The sequence below is a fragment of the Indicator indicator genome, chromosome 16, assembly GCF_027791375.1.
Source record: "Indicator indicator isolate 239-I01 chromosome 16, UM_Iind_1.1, whole genome shotgun sequence".
Classification (NCBI taxonomy): domain Eukaryota; kingdom Metazoa; phylum Chordata; class Aves; order Piciformes; family Indicatoridae; genus Indicator; species Indicator indicator.
Genome location: NC_072025.1, coordinates 18,013,442 through 18,028,306, shown reverse-complemented (window position 1 = coordinate 18,028,306; position 14,865 = coordinate 18,013,442). Strand labels below are relative to the sequence as shown.

The window sequence follows — 14,865 nt, the reverse complement described above, 5'->3', positions numbered from 1 at the left end:
TGCAGTGCTGTGGGGGTAGCCATAGCCAGGTAGAGCAGCCCCTGGGCACATCCACACCCATCGTCCTCCAAGCAGCCAACAAACCTCCCTTGGCCTGGCCTGTGCAGATGTTCCATTAATATTCATAGGGTTCATGGTCTTGATAGATGAGCTGGAATTGAAGCTGGAAGTCCACCTTTCCCTGATGCTTCAGGACTGGCTGTCATTTCTGTGGGCTGTGGTGTGGGCTCTGTCTCCCCTGCTGGTTGATCTGCTCAGTCCACCTCTGTGTTCTGTGGCACCAGGTTGAGGTTAGCAGAGGAACATTTTCATCCCAGCACACTGACAGCACTGCACAGCCCTTGAGCAAAGCTGTCTCAGGATGGGCACTGGGTGTTTGGAGCATGCTTGCAAGATGCTTGCTCATAAAATGGCACAAGAACAACTTGTGCAACCTTGGCACCAAACATCTTCGCTGTGTCCCAAACCTTTCCAGCAGCCACTGGACTGGAGCTGGACCTTGGGTACAGGAATTTTTGGTAGGTGCTGTGCTGTTTAAATAAGACTCCTATCAAACAGCACCCTGTGAGCTTGTCTCTCCACTAGTGAAGAGCTGTCACAGATGGGCTGTCATCAGTGCTGTTGGGTCATCTTACACTGCAGCTTCTCTGCCAGAAAGCAGAAAGAGTTGAGCATGAAACCAGTTCTTTGCCTTGGCAGTCACAAGCATCTGACCGTTTTTACTGAGAAAGGGTGGTCTTGGCTGTTTGTTTCTACTTTCAAGGCTATCTCAAGGTTAAGAGAAGGGATTCTGTCCCTTTGCTGAGACCCCCACCTCTAATACTGCCTCCAGTTCTGGTGTCCCCAGCATCAGAAGGGCACAGAGCTGGTGGAAAGTCCAGAGGAGGCCACAAAGATGATCCATGGGCTGGAGCACCTCTGCTGTGAGGACAGGCTGGGGGAGCTGAGGTTGTTCAGCCTGGAGAAGAGAAGACTCCAGGGGAACTTAGAGCTGCCTTGGAATATCTGAAGGGAGCCTGCAGGAAGGCTGCAGAGGGACTTCTCATGAGGGTGTCTAGAGACAGGACAATGGGGAATGGTTTGAAGCTGAGGCAGGGCAGGGTTAGACTGGAGCTGAGGAAGAAGTTCTTCAGGAGGAGGGTGGTGAGACTCTGGAACAGGCTGCCCAGGGAGGCTGTGGCTGCCTCCTGCCTGGGGGTGTTGAAGGCCAGGTTGGATGAGGTTGGAGTAGATGGTCTCTGAGGTCCCTTCCAAACTCAGCCATTCTGGGACTTTATGATTTCTGCCTTCCCTGGATATGGGTGAAAGTTTCCTGCAAGTGAGAGAGAGCTGGGACGGGGATCAGACAGCCCAGGCTCCCTGCTCTTTCTGGTTGGTTGCACATCCATCTCTCTTTTAAGCTTCTGGAACTAGGGAGAAAATGGAAGGTACTCAGGTGCAGCACTACAAAACTCAAAAGCACTGGGTGGGCAGTTTCAGGTGTGAGTTGTGAAACTTCCCAAAGGTTGCAGAGCTCCTGGTGGAGCTCAGTGTGAGCACAATCATCTCACCCACACTGTGGCCCATAAGGACCCCTCAGAAGGCAAATCAGTGGAGCTGCCTCTGGTCTCAGAGCTCTCTGCTTGGATCCCCCACCTCAGCAATCTAGCTGGTACCAGAAGGCCTCAGTTTCACCGGAGGATGTACCCGGCAGCAGGAGCGTTTTCTGCACCATCCCCTCCTCGCTGGGAGCAGTTTGGAACTGCTGAGTCACGCAGACCTCTGGCACTCGTTAACCGTGGCCAGGGGGTGCAAGCAGAGGCGTGGGATGGAGAGAGGTCAGCCATTGGTTTGGGGCTGAGGACAGAGGGTGGGATTTGGTGCTTCTGTGCTCTGGGTTGCAACATCTGGAGAGGCTCTTTCTCCTAGGAGGACGTGGCAGCCCGGGGAGTGGGGGCTCTGGTCTGTCGGCAGAGCCAGCCCTGCTCGGTGCCCAGCATGTCTTTCATCCAAGTGGACAAGGACTCGGATTTCCCTCTCCAAAATCTCCCGTATGGGGTTTTCTCCACTAAGGAGGAGGTGAGTGACAGCGAACCGTCCTCGGGGTGTGGTGTCGTTGTCCTGAGGCTACGAATTTAGGCAGAAATTCCCAGCAACCGGGGATAACAGCGAAACTGCCCGGTCTGGGACATCGCACAAGGCTTCCTGACTCGACAACCCGACTGCAGCTGCCACGCTGTCTTCTCCGGGGTGCTTGTGATGACAGCTGCTTGGAAGCTGCACAAAACGAAAGCAGAGTGTTGAGCCTTGGGGGGGAAGTGCTTTGGTTACTGCAGGCCGCAGTTTGGGGAGGGGTGGGAGGGGGGGCTGAGCTTTGTGCCGTCATTGAGGTCTCTTCCAGCCTTCTTGATTCTATGATTCTATGATTAAACCTGTCTCGGATCCTTCCCCAGCTCACACTTGTTTTCGTTACACTCGATCCTACATTGTCTTTATGGCTGAGGGTAATCACCCCAATCACCCCAGCACCCCTAAGAAGCCACGTTAAATATTTGTTTTAATTCTCTTGTGAGTTCTGTGGCACTCAGACCCTCTTACACAACGTTAATTAACATGAGGGACGAGTCAAGTCTGGGCTGAAACACATTTGCAAGCGAGTGGTGTCTCCTGGTCTGTTCACAGCCTGCTCCTGGCTAGTTTGGTAGCTGCCAAAGCATTAAACCAGGGCAGAAAATGAGCTTTGCAGGCTTTTTTTTTTTTTTTTTTTTATTGGGCATGTGTTTATGCAATGATGAATTAAATGTGCAAGTGTCACATTTAAAGCTGTGCCCAGCAGCTACAGACTGAGCCAGCTTCAGGCCTTCTATTTTATGCTCACATAAGAAAATGTGGTTCAACATCTCTTCCAAGGGTGTAGCTCCCAGTTCTCATTTGCATGAGTGCTGAGCCCAGCTAGGCTGAAACTCACGCCTCTGAGTGCCTGATGGGATGGAGCCCTGAAGATACATCCTTCTGAAGAGAGGGAAACAAGGCAAGAACCACATCTCAAGGAGAAGTGGAGGATTTATTTATCATTGCTCATGGAAACTTTGTGATTATCTCCTGCTTTCTGCTGCCTCGGCTTAAGCCAGACAGGCTCAAAAAGAATTTGAACTGGAAGATTGTATTTTCTGATGTGGTATTTTCCAAAGATAAAGCAAAGATGGTTCATTTAATCTCCTCCTAGGTGTGTGTGTGTGTGTATGTGGTGTTATCTAGCAAGTCTGGATTATTTTTCTGCCTTCTCCAGTAAGACTTTCTCTGAGGGAAACATCTTCCCTCAAACCCTGTGGAAAGACAGAAAAGGAAATGATTGAGGAAAATCGAGTTCTGAAAGCAGCCCAATGGTTGAAGGATTTCAAGCTGAAGCAGTTGCTCTCATTCCTGACTATCCCAGTTACAAATTAACCTGACATGACCTCAAGTTTTTCATGCAGCAGTGTTTGCTGAACAAATGCTGATTCTCACATTTAGAATCTTCTTTAGAAAGCAGAGGTTAAGGACCAGGCTTCAGAGCATGGATTCACAGAGCTGGTCATTCCCTTTCAGGGAGCAGGTTTTGGAAGGACTGGGACTACTTTGCCTTTATTTGCCTGAAGGCAGGAATCATTGACAGCTGCCTGTGAATGCTGCAGCAGTTTTCTGGTCCCTGTGGGGTCCAGCTGTGGGGGAGCTGCAGTGGCATCGCCGTCACTGCCAGCTTCACAGGCGCTTGGTGCTGGCCCAGCCAGAGCTGGGGTGGATGAAGGGAGCTTTGTGTCCTTGTGTCCAGTGAATGCAGTGCACGTGTGGGGAGCTGTTCCTGCAGTGAGGTCTGGACTAGGGTCTGCAGGCCAGTCATGGGCTCCTTACCTGGCAGCAGGATGGGTGGTGTAGGGCAGCCTCATGCGGCATGGCTACAGGAGCAACCCGGCTGGGCAAGGTGTTCCCATGCCAGTGGGGTTCAGAGCAGCCTGCATCTTCTGGGGAGCAGCTGTATGCAGAAATCCCTGGTTCTCCAAAAGCATGGTGCTAGGGATGGGATCAGTCCTGCTCGTAGTGAGTCTGTGCTTCATTTCCCCACCTGTGGAAGGAGGAACAGCGTTTTCCCAGTTCCCAGCCTGTGTGAGGTGTGTGGGCTTTTTCTGCAGTGCTTGTCCTTCACGAGGGGTGGGCGACTGCTTCTGGGGAAAGGGAGCAGTGAAAGAAAGCTCTGCTGCTTGTCCTGACCTCCCCCTAAAGGACGGGCATGAGGAGAAGGCTGTCTCCCATCCCTCAAGGTCTGCAGGAGGTCTGCAATGATGCCTCCAGGTCCAGTCTCATGGACTTGCTTTTACTGCTCAGTTGCTGTGCTATCAGCCCCTTGTTCCTGATGGATTAAATTCTCTGTGCTCACTGGCTTCCTCCATGCCCTCTCTGGAGGCAGTGTGAGCACAAGCATAAACTCTTCTCTTCCCCACCTCCTCCCCCTGCTTTGCAGCCTAGGCACAGGCTCGGGGTGGCGATCGGAGACCAGATTTTGGATCTCAGCGTCATTAAACATCTGTTCAATGGACCAGCTCTTGCCAAGCAGCAGCATGTCTTTGAGCAGGTATTTATCAGTCTGCTGTTCTGATTCCCATCCACATGTTAGAAAGATTCCATGGGGGCTGTTAGCAGCTTGTGGTGAGGTGATGAACATGAAGAGGAACTGTGTCGTCAGGCAGGCTCTGCTTCCAAGGAGAACTCACCACACCTGTGGCAGCAAGGACAGCAGAGGAACTGGGGGGGGCGGGGAGGGAGGGTGGGCAGAGAACATTTTCATTGGAAGTTTTGTCAGACTTTGGCAGTGCAGGGTCTGGCACAGAACCTAAGCATCACTTCTGTTCTGCTTGTGCCTCCAGCGCTTCATGGCACCAAATCAGATGGGATTTTAATGACAGGGAGGCTGTGTTAAGGGCAAAGGTAAACAGAAATGAGCTTTGGTTACAGCTGGGTGAGGTAGCAAAGCTGCTAAGGTCTGAAGGGATGTCTTAGGATGGGCATGGCACAAGCACGCAGCATGTCCTGCTGCAGGGGACTTGTGGTGGGAGGCCGGGAGGACAGGCAGCGTGGGCAGGCACTCAGCCCTGGGGTGGAAGTGCAGGACATCTGCTGTGCATGGAAGGTTAAGGAAGATGTGGCCTTGTATCTGCCACCCACCTCTCTGTGTCACCTGTCAGCCTACCCTGAATGCCTTCATGGGCCTGGGCCGGCCGGCATGGAGCGAGGCCAGGGCTTGTCTGCAGAGGCTGCTGTCAGCTGGGGAGCCAGCCCTGAGGGACAACCTGGAGCTGCGGAGGAGGTGAGGGGAGCAGGCTGTGGTGCCCTGGCAGCCATGCTCTGCATCACCTACATCACCGGGTGATACAAGGCACTGACATCAAAGGGCTGCATGTGGCCACCTGCATGGGAATTCACTGGGGCTGGAGCACAGTGAGGGCTTCCTGCTCCTAACCTCCTAATGATGTCCCTGATGAATCCTTTAACTGCCCACAGATCCGGGGTGTCACCCTCTGCCTGGGAACATCAAGTTCTGCCCCAGGGTATGCCCAAACCTCTGGAGGCATCAGGTCTTCAATGCAGAGGTGGCTGCAAGGGCCTCTATTCCATCTCTCCTACTTCCCCCAGCTCTGCCCTGCCTATCCCACCTGGAGCATCTTCTGTCAATGGGGACATTCCTCCAACTGCTCCTCAGAAACCACCTAACTTTGCTAAAACCAAATCTGTTGTCACAAACTGGCTTCAGATATGGAGCAGGGCAGTGGTGCTGAGGGGGGCCTGTGCTTGTTGTGCTGGTGGGAAACCTGTGTCCATCCACCACACACCATGGTCTGTCCAGGGCCATGCTCTGAGCAGCTGCCCCAGCAGCAAGCAGGATCCCTTCCTCCCTCCTGCCAGGGTGATTTAGGCAGGTGTGCAGGGGAGGAGTTGAACCACTGCTTGACACAGGGACCTTCAGCATTTCCAGCTGGGCACCCCAAGAGCTGCATCTCATGAAATCATCCTTTCTGTGCAGCAGAGGCAGTGGTGACCCACTCAGCTGTGTGCATGGCCATGGGGTGTTTCTCTGGGGGTTGCACAAGATGATCTCCAGAGGTCCCTTCTAGCCCCTGTCATTCTGTGCCCCTGGGCAAAAGAGTCAGCTCCCCTCAGGTGTGCCTCCCTTCCCACTCACTCCCCTGTGGCTGCTCTCACCCACCCCAGTAACAGCTCCTTGAGCACTTGTCTTAGTCTTTCTGCAGGGTTTCTGTGCTGCCAAATAAATTAAGGAAGGAGCTGGGGAGAGAGTCAGCCTCTTTCATGCTTAGAAACCACTTAGGGGTGAGAGCTGCAGGCTTTCTGAGAGCTGAAGGTGCTTTTCATTTCAGAGCATTTGTGCCTCAAGCTTCAGCCACGATGCACCTGCCAGCCCACATCGGTGAGTCTGCAGCTGAGGGATGCTCAGCGCTGCCCTTTGCTCCCTCCCAGAGAAGCTGCTTTATTTCCAGCCTGCTCAGACAGACAGATCATAGCTGAGACAGGGAATGGGTTTTGCAGGAGCTAGAAGGAGTTTATTGCATGTAATGAAAGGGAGGTGCTGTCTGTGGCACAAGAATAAAAGCCTAGGGAAGTTCAATAGCAGCCAGAAAATTCCTGGATGCAGTTTTCACTAAATCAGGGCTGTCTGGTGCCCCGTAACTTTTGTCATTGCCTTGGCATCACCAAGCCTTTGTGACTGAAGCCAGGGAATAAACACTTGTTCAGTTTCCAACATTTCCCCCATCTGCCATCAGAGAATAAATCAGCTCTTCCAAAGCTTTCTGTGGTACATACTCTGGCATAGCCTCATCAACAAGCATGAATCTCCACTCCCACACTATTACTCTGCATCCCAAATCTTACCTTCACTTTCCAGAGGCCAATGGAATGCTTTGAAGTTAGTGTTTGCCTACAGATACAGAGATATTTCCCTCTTTTTAACAGAAATTTATATGTGGACTCAAACCAACTTCATCAAAATCACCTCAAGGGATGTGACCTTGACAGGAGCAGGGACATCAACTTTTCCATTTCCCAGCCAAGCCTGGTTCCTGCTGGGCTTTTGTGTTCCATGGAGCACAGCCCTGGTTTGGGACAAAGTCTAGGCTGGCCCAAAGGAACCAATATAAGTTTCCATAGATGTGATATTTCCCTGAAACCAGTTTCCAGCTGAATATGCCTTGTCCACAACAGGCCAGCTCCTGGCACTGCTGACTGCTGTGAATGAGCACAGTGCCTAGGCTCTATCCCACAGTGAGAAGTTATTTAGACCATAGACCACACTGAGTTGGAAGGGACCTCTGGAGGTCATCCAGTCCAACCTCCCTGCAGCAAGCAGAGGCATCCCCAACTAGATCAGGCTGTGATCTGATGGGATAAACGATTGCTCCCCAACTAGATCAGGTTGTGTTCTGATGGGATAAATGATTGCTCCCCAACTAGATCAGGTTGTGTTCTGATGGGATAAATGATTGCTCCCCAACTAGATCAGGTTGTGATCTGATGGGATAAATGACTGCTTTAGGAAGTGGCTACTAATTGCTACACTCATCTGATTGTCCAGGGTTTCCAGGTTTATTTAAAAAACTGTTTTAAAAGCTCAAATATCCCCCAGAGAAAGGATTGTCAGCTGTAGAGCAATGCAGAAATCTGTCCTCTTGTCACAGTGCACTGGCTCCAGTGCTTATGTCCTATGGTAGAGCTGGGAAAGTGCTGATGACTAGAGAGTCATTCTTCTAATTGCATTTAGCTATTTAAGCATTACAGATCTTAGCATCCCTCACTCAATTCTCTGGGTGTTTTTCTTCTCATTTTATCCACCAAGTATAATTAACAGTTTGCTCCACCCTTCACTTCAGCCCTGTCCTCTGCATGAGTCCTGCTTGTCCTCTGCATGAGTCCTGCTTGTCCTCTGCTGGGGCTGCAAGAGAACTGTTCTGAGCTTGCAAAACAACTGAACGTGATGTGAATGTCCTCCGGCAGGCTGAGATTTTGTCCCCAAGCCCCGCGGCTGTCCCGGGAATCCGAGCGGCGGTCGCTGTTCTCCGGCAGCGCCAGCAGAGGGCAGCAGCTGCCCTGCCTTGGAGCCGGCTCCTCGCCTGGGCGCCAGCGGCGGTCCCGGAGCAGCGGGTCTGGGCTCGGCTCGGCTGGGTTGGGCTCGGCTTGGCTCTGGAACGCTCTTTCCTACCTCTTCTATACTGGAGGCTTCCCAAACCCGGCCAGTTTTGTAGGCATAATTTATAGTGAGGTGTTAATCACCACCTGTATGCTATTAATTACGTCCCAGTGCTAATAATACCACGCGTCACTGCATGCTTCTGCTTCGCTCTCACTGCCTCCTCTGCCAGTACCCTGCCATGCCCCAGCTGATGGGAGATCAATATCCTGCCGTTGATCTTTATCTTACGGCCTTCTCTCCACGCAGGAGACTACACTGACTTCTATTCTTCCCGACAACATGCCACAAACGTTGGGATCATGTTCAGGGGCAAGGAGAACGCTTTGATGCCTAACTGGTGGGTAGTTCCAGTTTTCCTCTGGTGCAGCACTGGTTTGCATGCTTCTGCATAGCTATATGTGATTTATTTTAAGGACTGGGGAGTCTTTCAGCAAAATACTGATTTCAGCTGATAGCAGATGAGAATCTGAACCATCAAGAGCTGAGTCAGGGAACTGCAAACTGCATTTGCCCAGCCTTAGCCACATTTCGTTGCAGCCTCGCTGGTCACAAGACAGACCTCTGGTTCAAAGACAGCCTTACCTTTGAAACTGGGGTTTGGTAAGTGACCAGGCAGCAAGGTTGAAGCTTCAAGTAACTGAGTGGCACAGAAGTGCATTAACACAGCCATGTGGCTTTGGACTATAGTTTGTTCACATCTCTGTCTCAGAAGGAGTAAGGTCCACACCTGCCTATGCAAAGCTCTCTCTCCTCATTCCTTGCACTTCCATGGTGCTGGTACCCCCAGAAGCTGCCCTGGGTGATGGTGATCACACAGCTAACCCATGCTCTGTGGTGCTCTCTCCCAAGGCTGCATTTACCTGTTGGTTACCATGGCCGGGCATCAAGTGTCGTGGTGTCTGGGACGCCCATCCGGAGACCTGTGGGGCAAATGAAACCTGACAATGGTGAGTCTGTGGGAGGCTTTTCATGTGACATCTTCTTGTTCTCATTCTCTTTAATGTGTGTTCCACATTACAGAATAGTGAGGAGGAAGGACCTGGGGTGCCTTGTCTAAAACCCAGTCTGGGGTCAAGGCAAGAGAAAGCCCCAGGTCAAGTCCATCTTGTGTTTGCCAGCCAGACAGCATTTGTTGCTCTCTTCCTTCTGGCTCTTACTTTCATTTCCCTACCTGCCTCCCTGTTGTAAGATACTCTTTCTTCTCCCCACAGATAAACCTCCAGTGTTTGGTGCTTGTAAGCGTCTGGACATTGAGTTAGAAATGGTAAGAGGAGGCTTTTTTTCCCCTCCCTACCATCTGAAAACTATTAAAATAGCAACAGAGAAGGACAGGCAGATTTGACTTCTCCTCAAATGAATGTCTCCCAGTGCTGTGGTTCCCTCAGTCTGAGCAGCAAGCAGTGAAGGTTTCTTGTGGAGGAAGCCTTCCCACCTGACAAGGGTGCATCAGCTCCCCCAGTGCTTGCAGGCTGCAGGCAGCTCCTCTGGCCAAATCTGGAGGCAGGCAGGCAAAGATCTTTCTATCAGACAGCAGAAGCTGTTCTCTGCTGAGCAGTGACCTCTCTGCTGTGGCTAGGGCCTTTGAATGGCCTCTGATGATTCTGGAAGTGCAGGCTGTCTGCTCCTGGAGTCTAGAGCAGAGGAAGCCTTGAGATCTTGGGAGTGCAATTCAAACCCCTCACTCCTTCTGTCGGGAAAGGTGAGACCTTGAAACCAGGACTAGAGGAAACACTTCCAAGCTGCACCAGGGGAGGTTCAGGCTGTTAGGAAATATTTCTTCCCTGAAAGGGTTCTCAAACATTGGAACAGGCTGCCCTGGGCAGTGCTGGAGTCACCATCCCTGGGGGTATTTAAGCAGCTGTGGAGCTGGGGCTTAGGGACATGGCTTAGTGCTGGGTCGAGGGTTGGACTGGATGAGCTTGGAGGTCTCATCCAGCAGGATGTTTTCTGTGATTCTGTGACCTGTGCTGTGAGTATGGTAACAAAACATCCTTGAAAGGTGTTTCTTGTGGCTTAGTGTGGTCCAGAAGGAAGACTTTTATAGGATTATTCATGATGACTTAGATGATTTAAATCACTTTTATAAGATTTATTCCCCATCTCTCCTTTTTTGTTTTGTTGGAAGTCTAATATTAAGGGAAATGCTACAAATAGTGAGGCTGAACTGAAAGCTGCTTTGTACTCTGCAAATCAGTGCTCTGAAGTGAGAGGCAGTTCCATAAAGGGGGGGTAAAAAGTGCTGCCATACCCTGTTTGCAGCTTGAATTTTACCTCTGGCTGCTGTGAGAGCAGATTTAGACTGATGAAGGCTTTGACAGACATGGTTAGCAGGAAGAGAGAGCTGAGGTTCCCTGTAGAGCCCTCTCCACATGCTCAAGCTGTACATTTCCTAAGGCAGCAAGGGCAGGCACCCAGCTCAGGACCTGTTTCACTTAGTGGACACATTTCCTCCACCTGCCTCCTCTTCCCCACCATGTGTCAGGCTCCAGCTGTGCTCAGAATCCCCTCAGACGACTTTAAACTCTTTCCTCTTCACTGCTGACAACAAACAAGAGTCACTTCACAGTGGGCCAACCTGTTCTGCACCCAGGTTGTTATCAGGAGGGAGCATTTTTGCTCCTGTGCTTTGGCAACATCATGCCCTTGTTTAATGCCTGTCTCCTAGCAACACAGTGCTCTTAAGGATGTCAAGCCTGCCAGCTCCAGGGAGGGGAAGAAAGAGGGAGCAGGCCATGGGTTTGCCTAGTTGTGTATTGGGAAAAGCTGCCAAAGCCCATCCTGGCCAGCCCCTGTTGCCTGTGCATGTTCACCCTCTGTGCAGTAAAGATGTTTAGCTCCAGAAACTCCCTTCATCACCATTTTGCTTTTCAATTGCAGGCATTCTTTGTAGGTCCTGGAAACAAGCATGGGGAGCCAATTCCTATCACCAAAGCCCAGGAGCACATCTTTGGGATGGTCCTGATGAATGACTGGAGTGGTAACTGGTGCTGGAGAGGGGGTTGCAGTGTCATGGGGACAAAGGACATCTGTTAAGAGTGGAGTGGTGATCACTGGCAGCACAGGGCATGAGTGGGAGGGATGGAAATGAAATGCTGTCTGCAGTTCTCAGGCTTTATCTCAATCCATCTCTCAGAAATCAGCAGAACCACAAATTGCTGTCTAATGAAGATTTATTTACTTATGAAAGAGCTAATATCAGCCTGGTTTCTTCTGAGCAGGGATGGAGCAGCCCAGAGGGTGGTGATGCCAACAGAGGATTGATTTTTGTGTCAGGACTAGGGGAAGGATTTGGCAGTCACAAATCCCTCAGTGTCAGCATAGGTTTAGCTCATTGAAACTGGCCCTGTGACTGGCACAGACCACTGGCTGGGTGCAAAAGCAAAGTAGTGGTTGTGTGAGGACAGCCTGACTCCTTTTCTTTGTTGCTGGATTTGCCTCCTGATCACCCTAGTCTAAGAAAATTGGTTTGAGGGTCTGGAAGGGATGGATTGAAATCAGGACTCGGGCACAGTGGCTAGAAAAGGGTGGTGGTGACATTCCCCCTCCATGCTCTTCTTTCACAGCTCCCAGGCTATGTTTAACAGCATTGCTCTGAATTTTCTCTTCCCAGCCCGTGACATCCAGAAGTGGGAATACATCCCTCTGGGTCCCTTCCTGAGCAAGAGCTTTGGCACAACCATCTCTCCTTGGGTTGTCACCATGGATGCTCTCATGCCATTTGTGCTGCCAAACCCTGTCCAGGTTAGCAAGGGCAAGGGTTGAGATGGAGGAAAAGCAGTGCTAGGAAACTCCCAGCAGCACTGGGAGGTCCCAGCAGTAGGGAATGGAGGAAAAGCAGTGCTAGGAAACTCCCAGCAGCACTGGGAGGTCCCAGCAGCAGAAATCACTGAGCTGCATTGATGCCAAGCCCTTTCTTCATGGAGCTGCCAAGTGTGACTCTGCTTCCAAAGTCATGAAGGCACCCTGGGCCCTCTGAGTTCAAATGCTCACTGTTGTCACTGGTACTGGCACATGGTGCCCTGAGCTGTCACCCTGACTGTTTGAGCAAGGCAGAAGATTCATCTCCTTTAGAAGACCTGGAAAATAAACTGATCAGAGAGCCTCTTGTCAGCCTTTGGGAGCACTCAGCATCCAGCAAGCAGTGGGGAAAGTGTGGACTGAGGCCAAACCACTTTGTTCTAACATTTCCCCTTGTCTGCATCGTGGAGATGTTTAGTTAAAACTGGGGAAGGGAAGAGAAGAGAGACCTGCAGAGGACTGCCCACCCCTGGGCAGGCACAGAGCAGAGGTGTGCTAGCACTGTGTGTGTTTTGGGTGTGATGCCAGAGAGGGCTTTAGGAGCCCAGGTGCAGAACAAGGAACTGGAGCTGCCACAGCTCTGCAGAGAGGTCTTCAAATGTGGGTGCCTGAGAGCAAGGCTCAGTGAAGTCAGTGGGGTCTGCTTGAACAAGAAGTCCCTGGGATGGCTCCTGGGGGTCTTTCCTCTCTCTCTAGACTGTGATGCCTCTTCTATGCTTTTAGGATCCCAAGCCACTGCCCTACCTTCAGGATAAGGAGCCCTACACTTTTGACATCAAGCTCTTTGTTGCTATTAAAGGTAAGGCAGTGCTGAGTGGATTGTGAAGCTGACCTTGGCAGCTAAGGAATGCAGAACCACCACACAGACAGTTTGCTCTTGGCTCTGCAGAGCTCCTTTTCCCACCTTTGCCAGAGAAAGAGGCAAAGCTCTTCCTGTTCCCACTGGCTGTGCAGCAGTGTGTCAAGGAAGGGAGACCTCCCAGATGAGGAGGAGGGTCTCTGTGGGGGTCTGCCTGCATGGGCATGGAAAGAGCAGATGGGTGTGGGATTTAGATGTTCACCCAGCTCCTGGCCTTGCTGACTGGTAGGTCCAGGTGGTGGTCCTGCAGTGGAGCAGAGAGTAGGAAATGGGCATCTTGGTGCTGTCCCCCTGCCATCTGCACTCTTGTTTTGTGTGAAGTGTTGGCCTTCACTGTCTATGCAAAATGTTGCTACTTGTTTCTTGCTGGGGTTGCAATGGTCAAAGGAGTCTCCATCCATCTGTACAATCAGAAGGCTCCAACCTCATTCCCCCCACACAAACAAACTGCTTCCTGTGTCTCATGTTCTGCAGGAGAAGGGATGAGCACACCAACTACCATATGCAGATCCAATTTCAAGGTAAGGCACCAAGATCTTCTATTTGTTTGAGGTCTTGCTGATGCCATCAGCTCCAGCCTTTGGCCATTTCAAGCATGAATTTTTGCCTTAGCTGAAGATCAGACCTGGTGCATGAGAATGCAGGAGACAGAGGGAGAAGAGTGGAGAGAGTTGAGAGAAGAGTGGTGAGAGTTCATCCTGACTGAGATGGAAACAGCTGAATGCTTGAGGGTTGGAAGGGTGCAGCTCTTTCTGTTGCTCTGTTTAGGGTGCTCAGAGCACCCTGAATTGTGGCTCAGGATGGGATTGCAATGGGAATGACCTTTGCTGTGCTGGGCTGCAATGCAGCTTCCCAGTCACAGCTGGAATTCAGCTGCAGTCTTGCTGCTGCAACACAGCCTGAGCCTGGCTCTGCCCTGGGCCCTCTGTGGCTCTGCCCTGCAGGCTGCTGGAAGCCAGGAGGTCCCTGTACCAACTGCAGGATTCCTCCATCAGTTTTACAGTCACGTTTGGCTCTTCGCATAGTAATTACCTTAGTCAGTGAATCAGCAGTCAGCAAATCAGCAATAAGGAGATTTTTCCCTAAAGCCATTAAAATACAGGATGTACTCATGGGGCCTGGGTCAGCAGTGCTGGCCTTAGAGAGGAAGAAGAGGAAAAATTGCTTCCAGCTGAAGGAAGAGAAATGTAAGGGCCTGAACTGCATGTCAAAGCATGTGTTTGGTATGCACATGGCAGCTCTTGGTCACCAGTTAGAAACCAAGCAGCCAGGCCACAGGGACTACGAAACACAGCACTGAGTAGCTCTGGAGGCTGATATTAGGCTGCTGAAGGTTCCCAATTCAAGAAGGAAAGGGTTTTTTTTTCTTTAGGAACAGTCTTAGCAGCAGCAGCCCAGGAGTGCAATAACTCCTGCATGGCCTAATGGCACCCTAGAGAGGTTTGTCCTTCACTGCTGTAGCCTCCTCTTCCTCCTTCCTCCAGCACATGTACTGGACAATGAAGCAGCAGCTGGCTCATCATTCCATCAATGGCTGCAACCTCAGACCAGGAGACCTCTTGGCCTCTGGCACCATCAGTGGACCTGTAAGTGTTTAACTAACAGTCACAGAACTGCTCAGCAACCCAAACCCAGCCCAGCAGGGCTTTGGGTCTAAGACTCCTTCAGTTTGTGCAGCCATGAAGACCTCTGCAGCTCTCCCTAGGCACTTTTGGCTGATGCTTTGGTAGCCCCAGAACCACACTGAGCAGTGCTGGGGGGTTTGTTGCATTTGGGGTTTGGGGTTTTAACTTCTCCTGTTCTCCTTCCCCTAAGAACTGTTTCACTACAGATGCAACTCAATGTCTGTGCACAACCTTCATTCCACTCTGAAGTGCAGCTTTCCTGTTTCTGGGCAGAATGTTGAAGGTGCATGGATGTAACTTTTAGTTTCCCTGATATTGCCCAGTCAGAGCTAACTTCACAAACCACTGCTGCCCTTGGACTGGCCAAG

At 51.2% G+C, this 14,865-nt stretch overlaps 1 protein-coding gene across 1 annotated transcript in view; it reads left to right on the top strand.

Annotated features, from left to right (window-relative positions):
- The first annotated feature begins 1,977 nt into the window (after window positions 1–1,977).
- FAH (fumarylacetoacetate hydrolase) overlaps window positions 1,978–14,865 on the top strand; it is an 18,769-nt gene continuing 5,881 nt past the window's right edge. Inside the window, exons 1-12 of the mRNA XM_054388183.1 lie at window positions 1,978–2,058; window positions 4,478–4,588; window positions 5,199–5,320; window positions 6,387–6,436; window positions 8,462–8,552; window positions 9,065–9,162; window positions 9,427–9,479; window positions 11,093–11,192; window positions 11,826–11,956; window positions 12,737–12,812; window positions 13,347–13,393; window positions 14,357–14,458. Coding sequence (XP_054244158.1) covers window positions 1,978–2,058; window positions 4,478–4,588; window positions 5,199–5,320; window positions 6,387–6,436; window positions 8,462–8,552; window positions 9,065–9,162; window positions 9,427–9,479; window positions 11,093–11,192; window positions 11,826–11,956; window positions 12,737–12,812; window positions 13,347–13,393; window positions 14,357–14,458 — 1,062 coding nt within the window. The remainder of the gene's footprint in view (window positions 2,059–4,477; window positions 4,589–5,198; window positions 5,321–6,386; window positions 6,437–8,461; window positions 8,553–9,064; window positions 9,163–9,426; window positions 9,480–11,092; window positions 11,193–11,825; window positions 11,957–12,736; window positions 12,813–13,346; window positions 13,394–14,356; window positions 14,459–14,865) is intronic.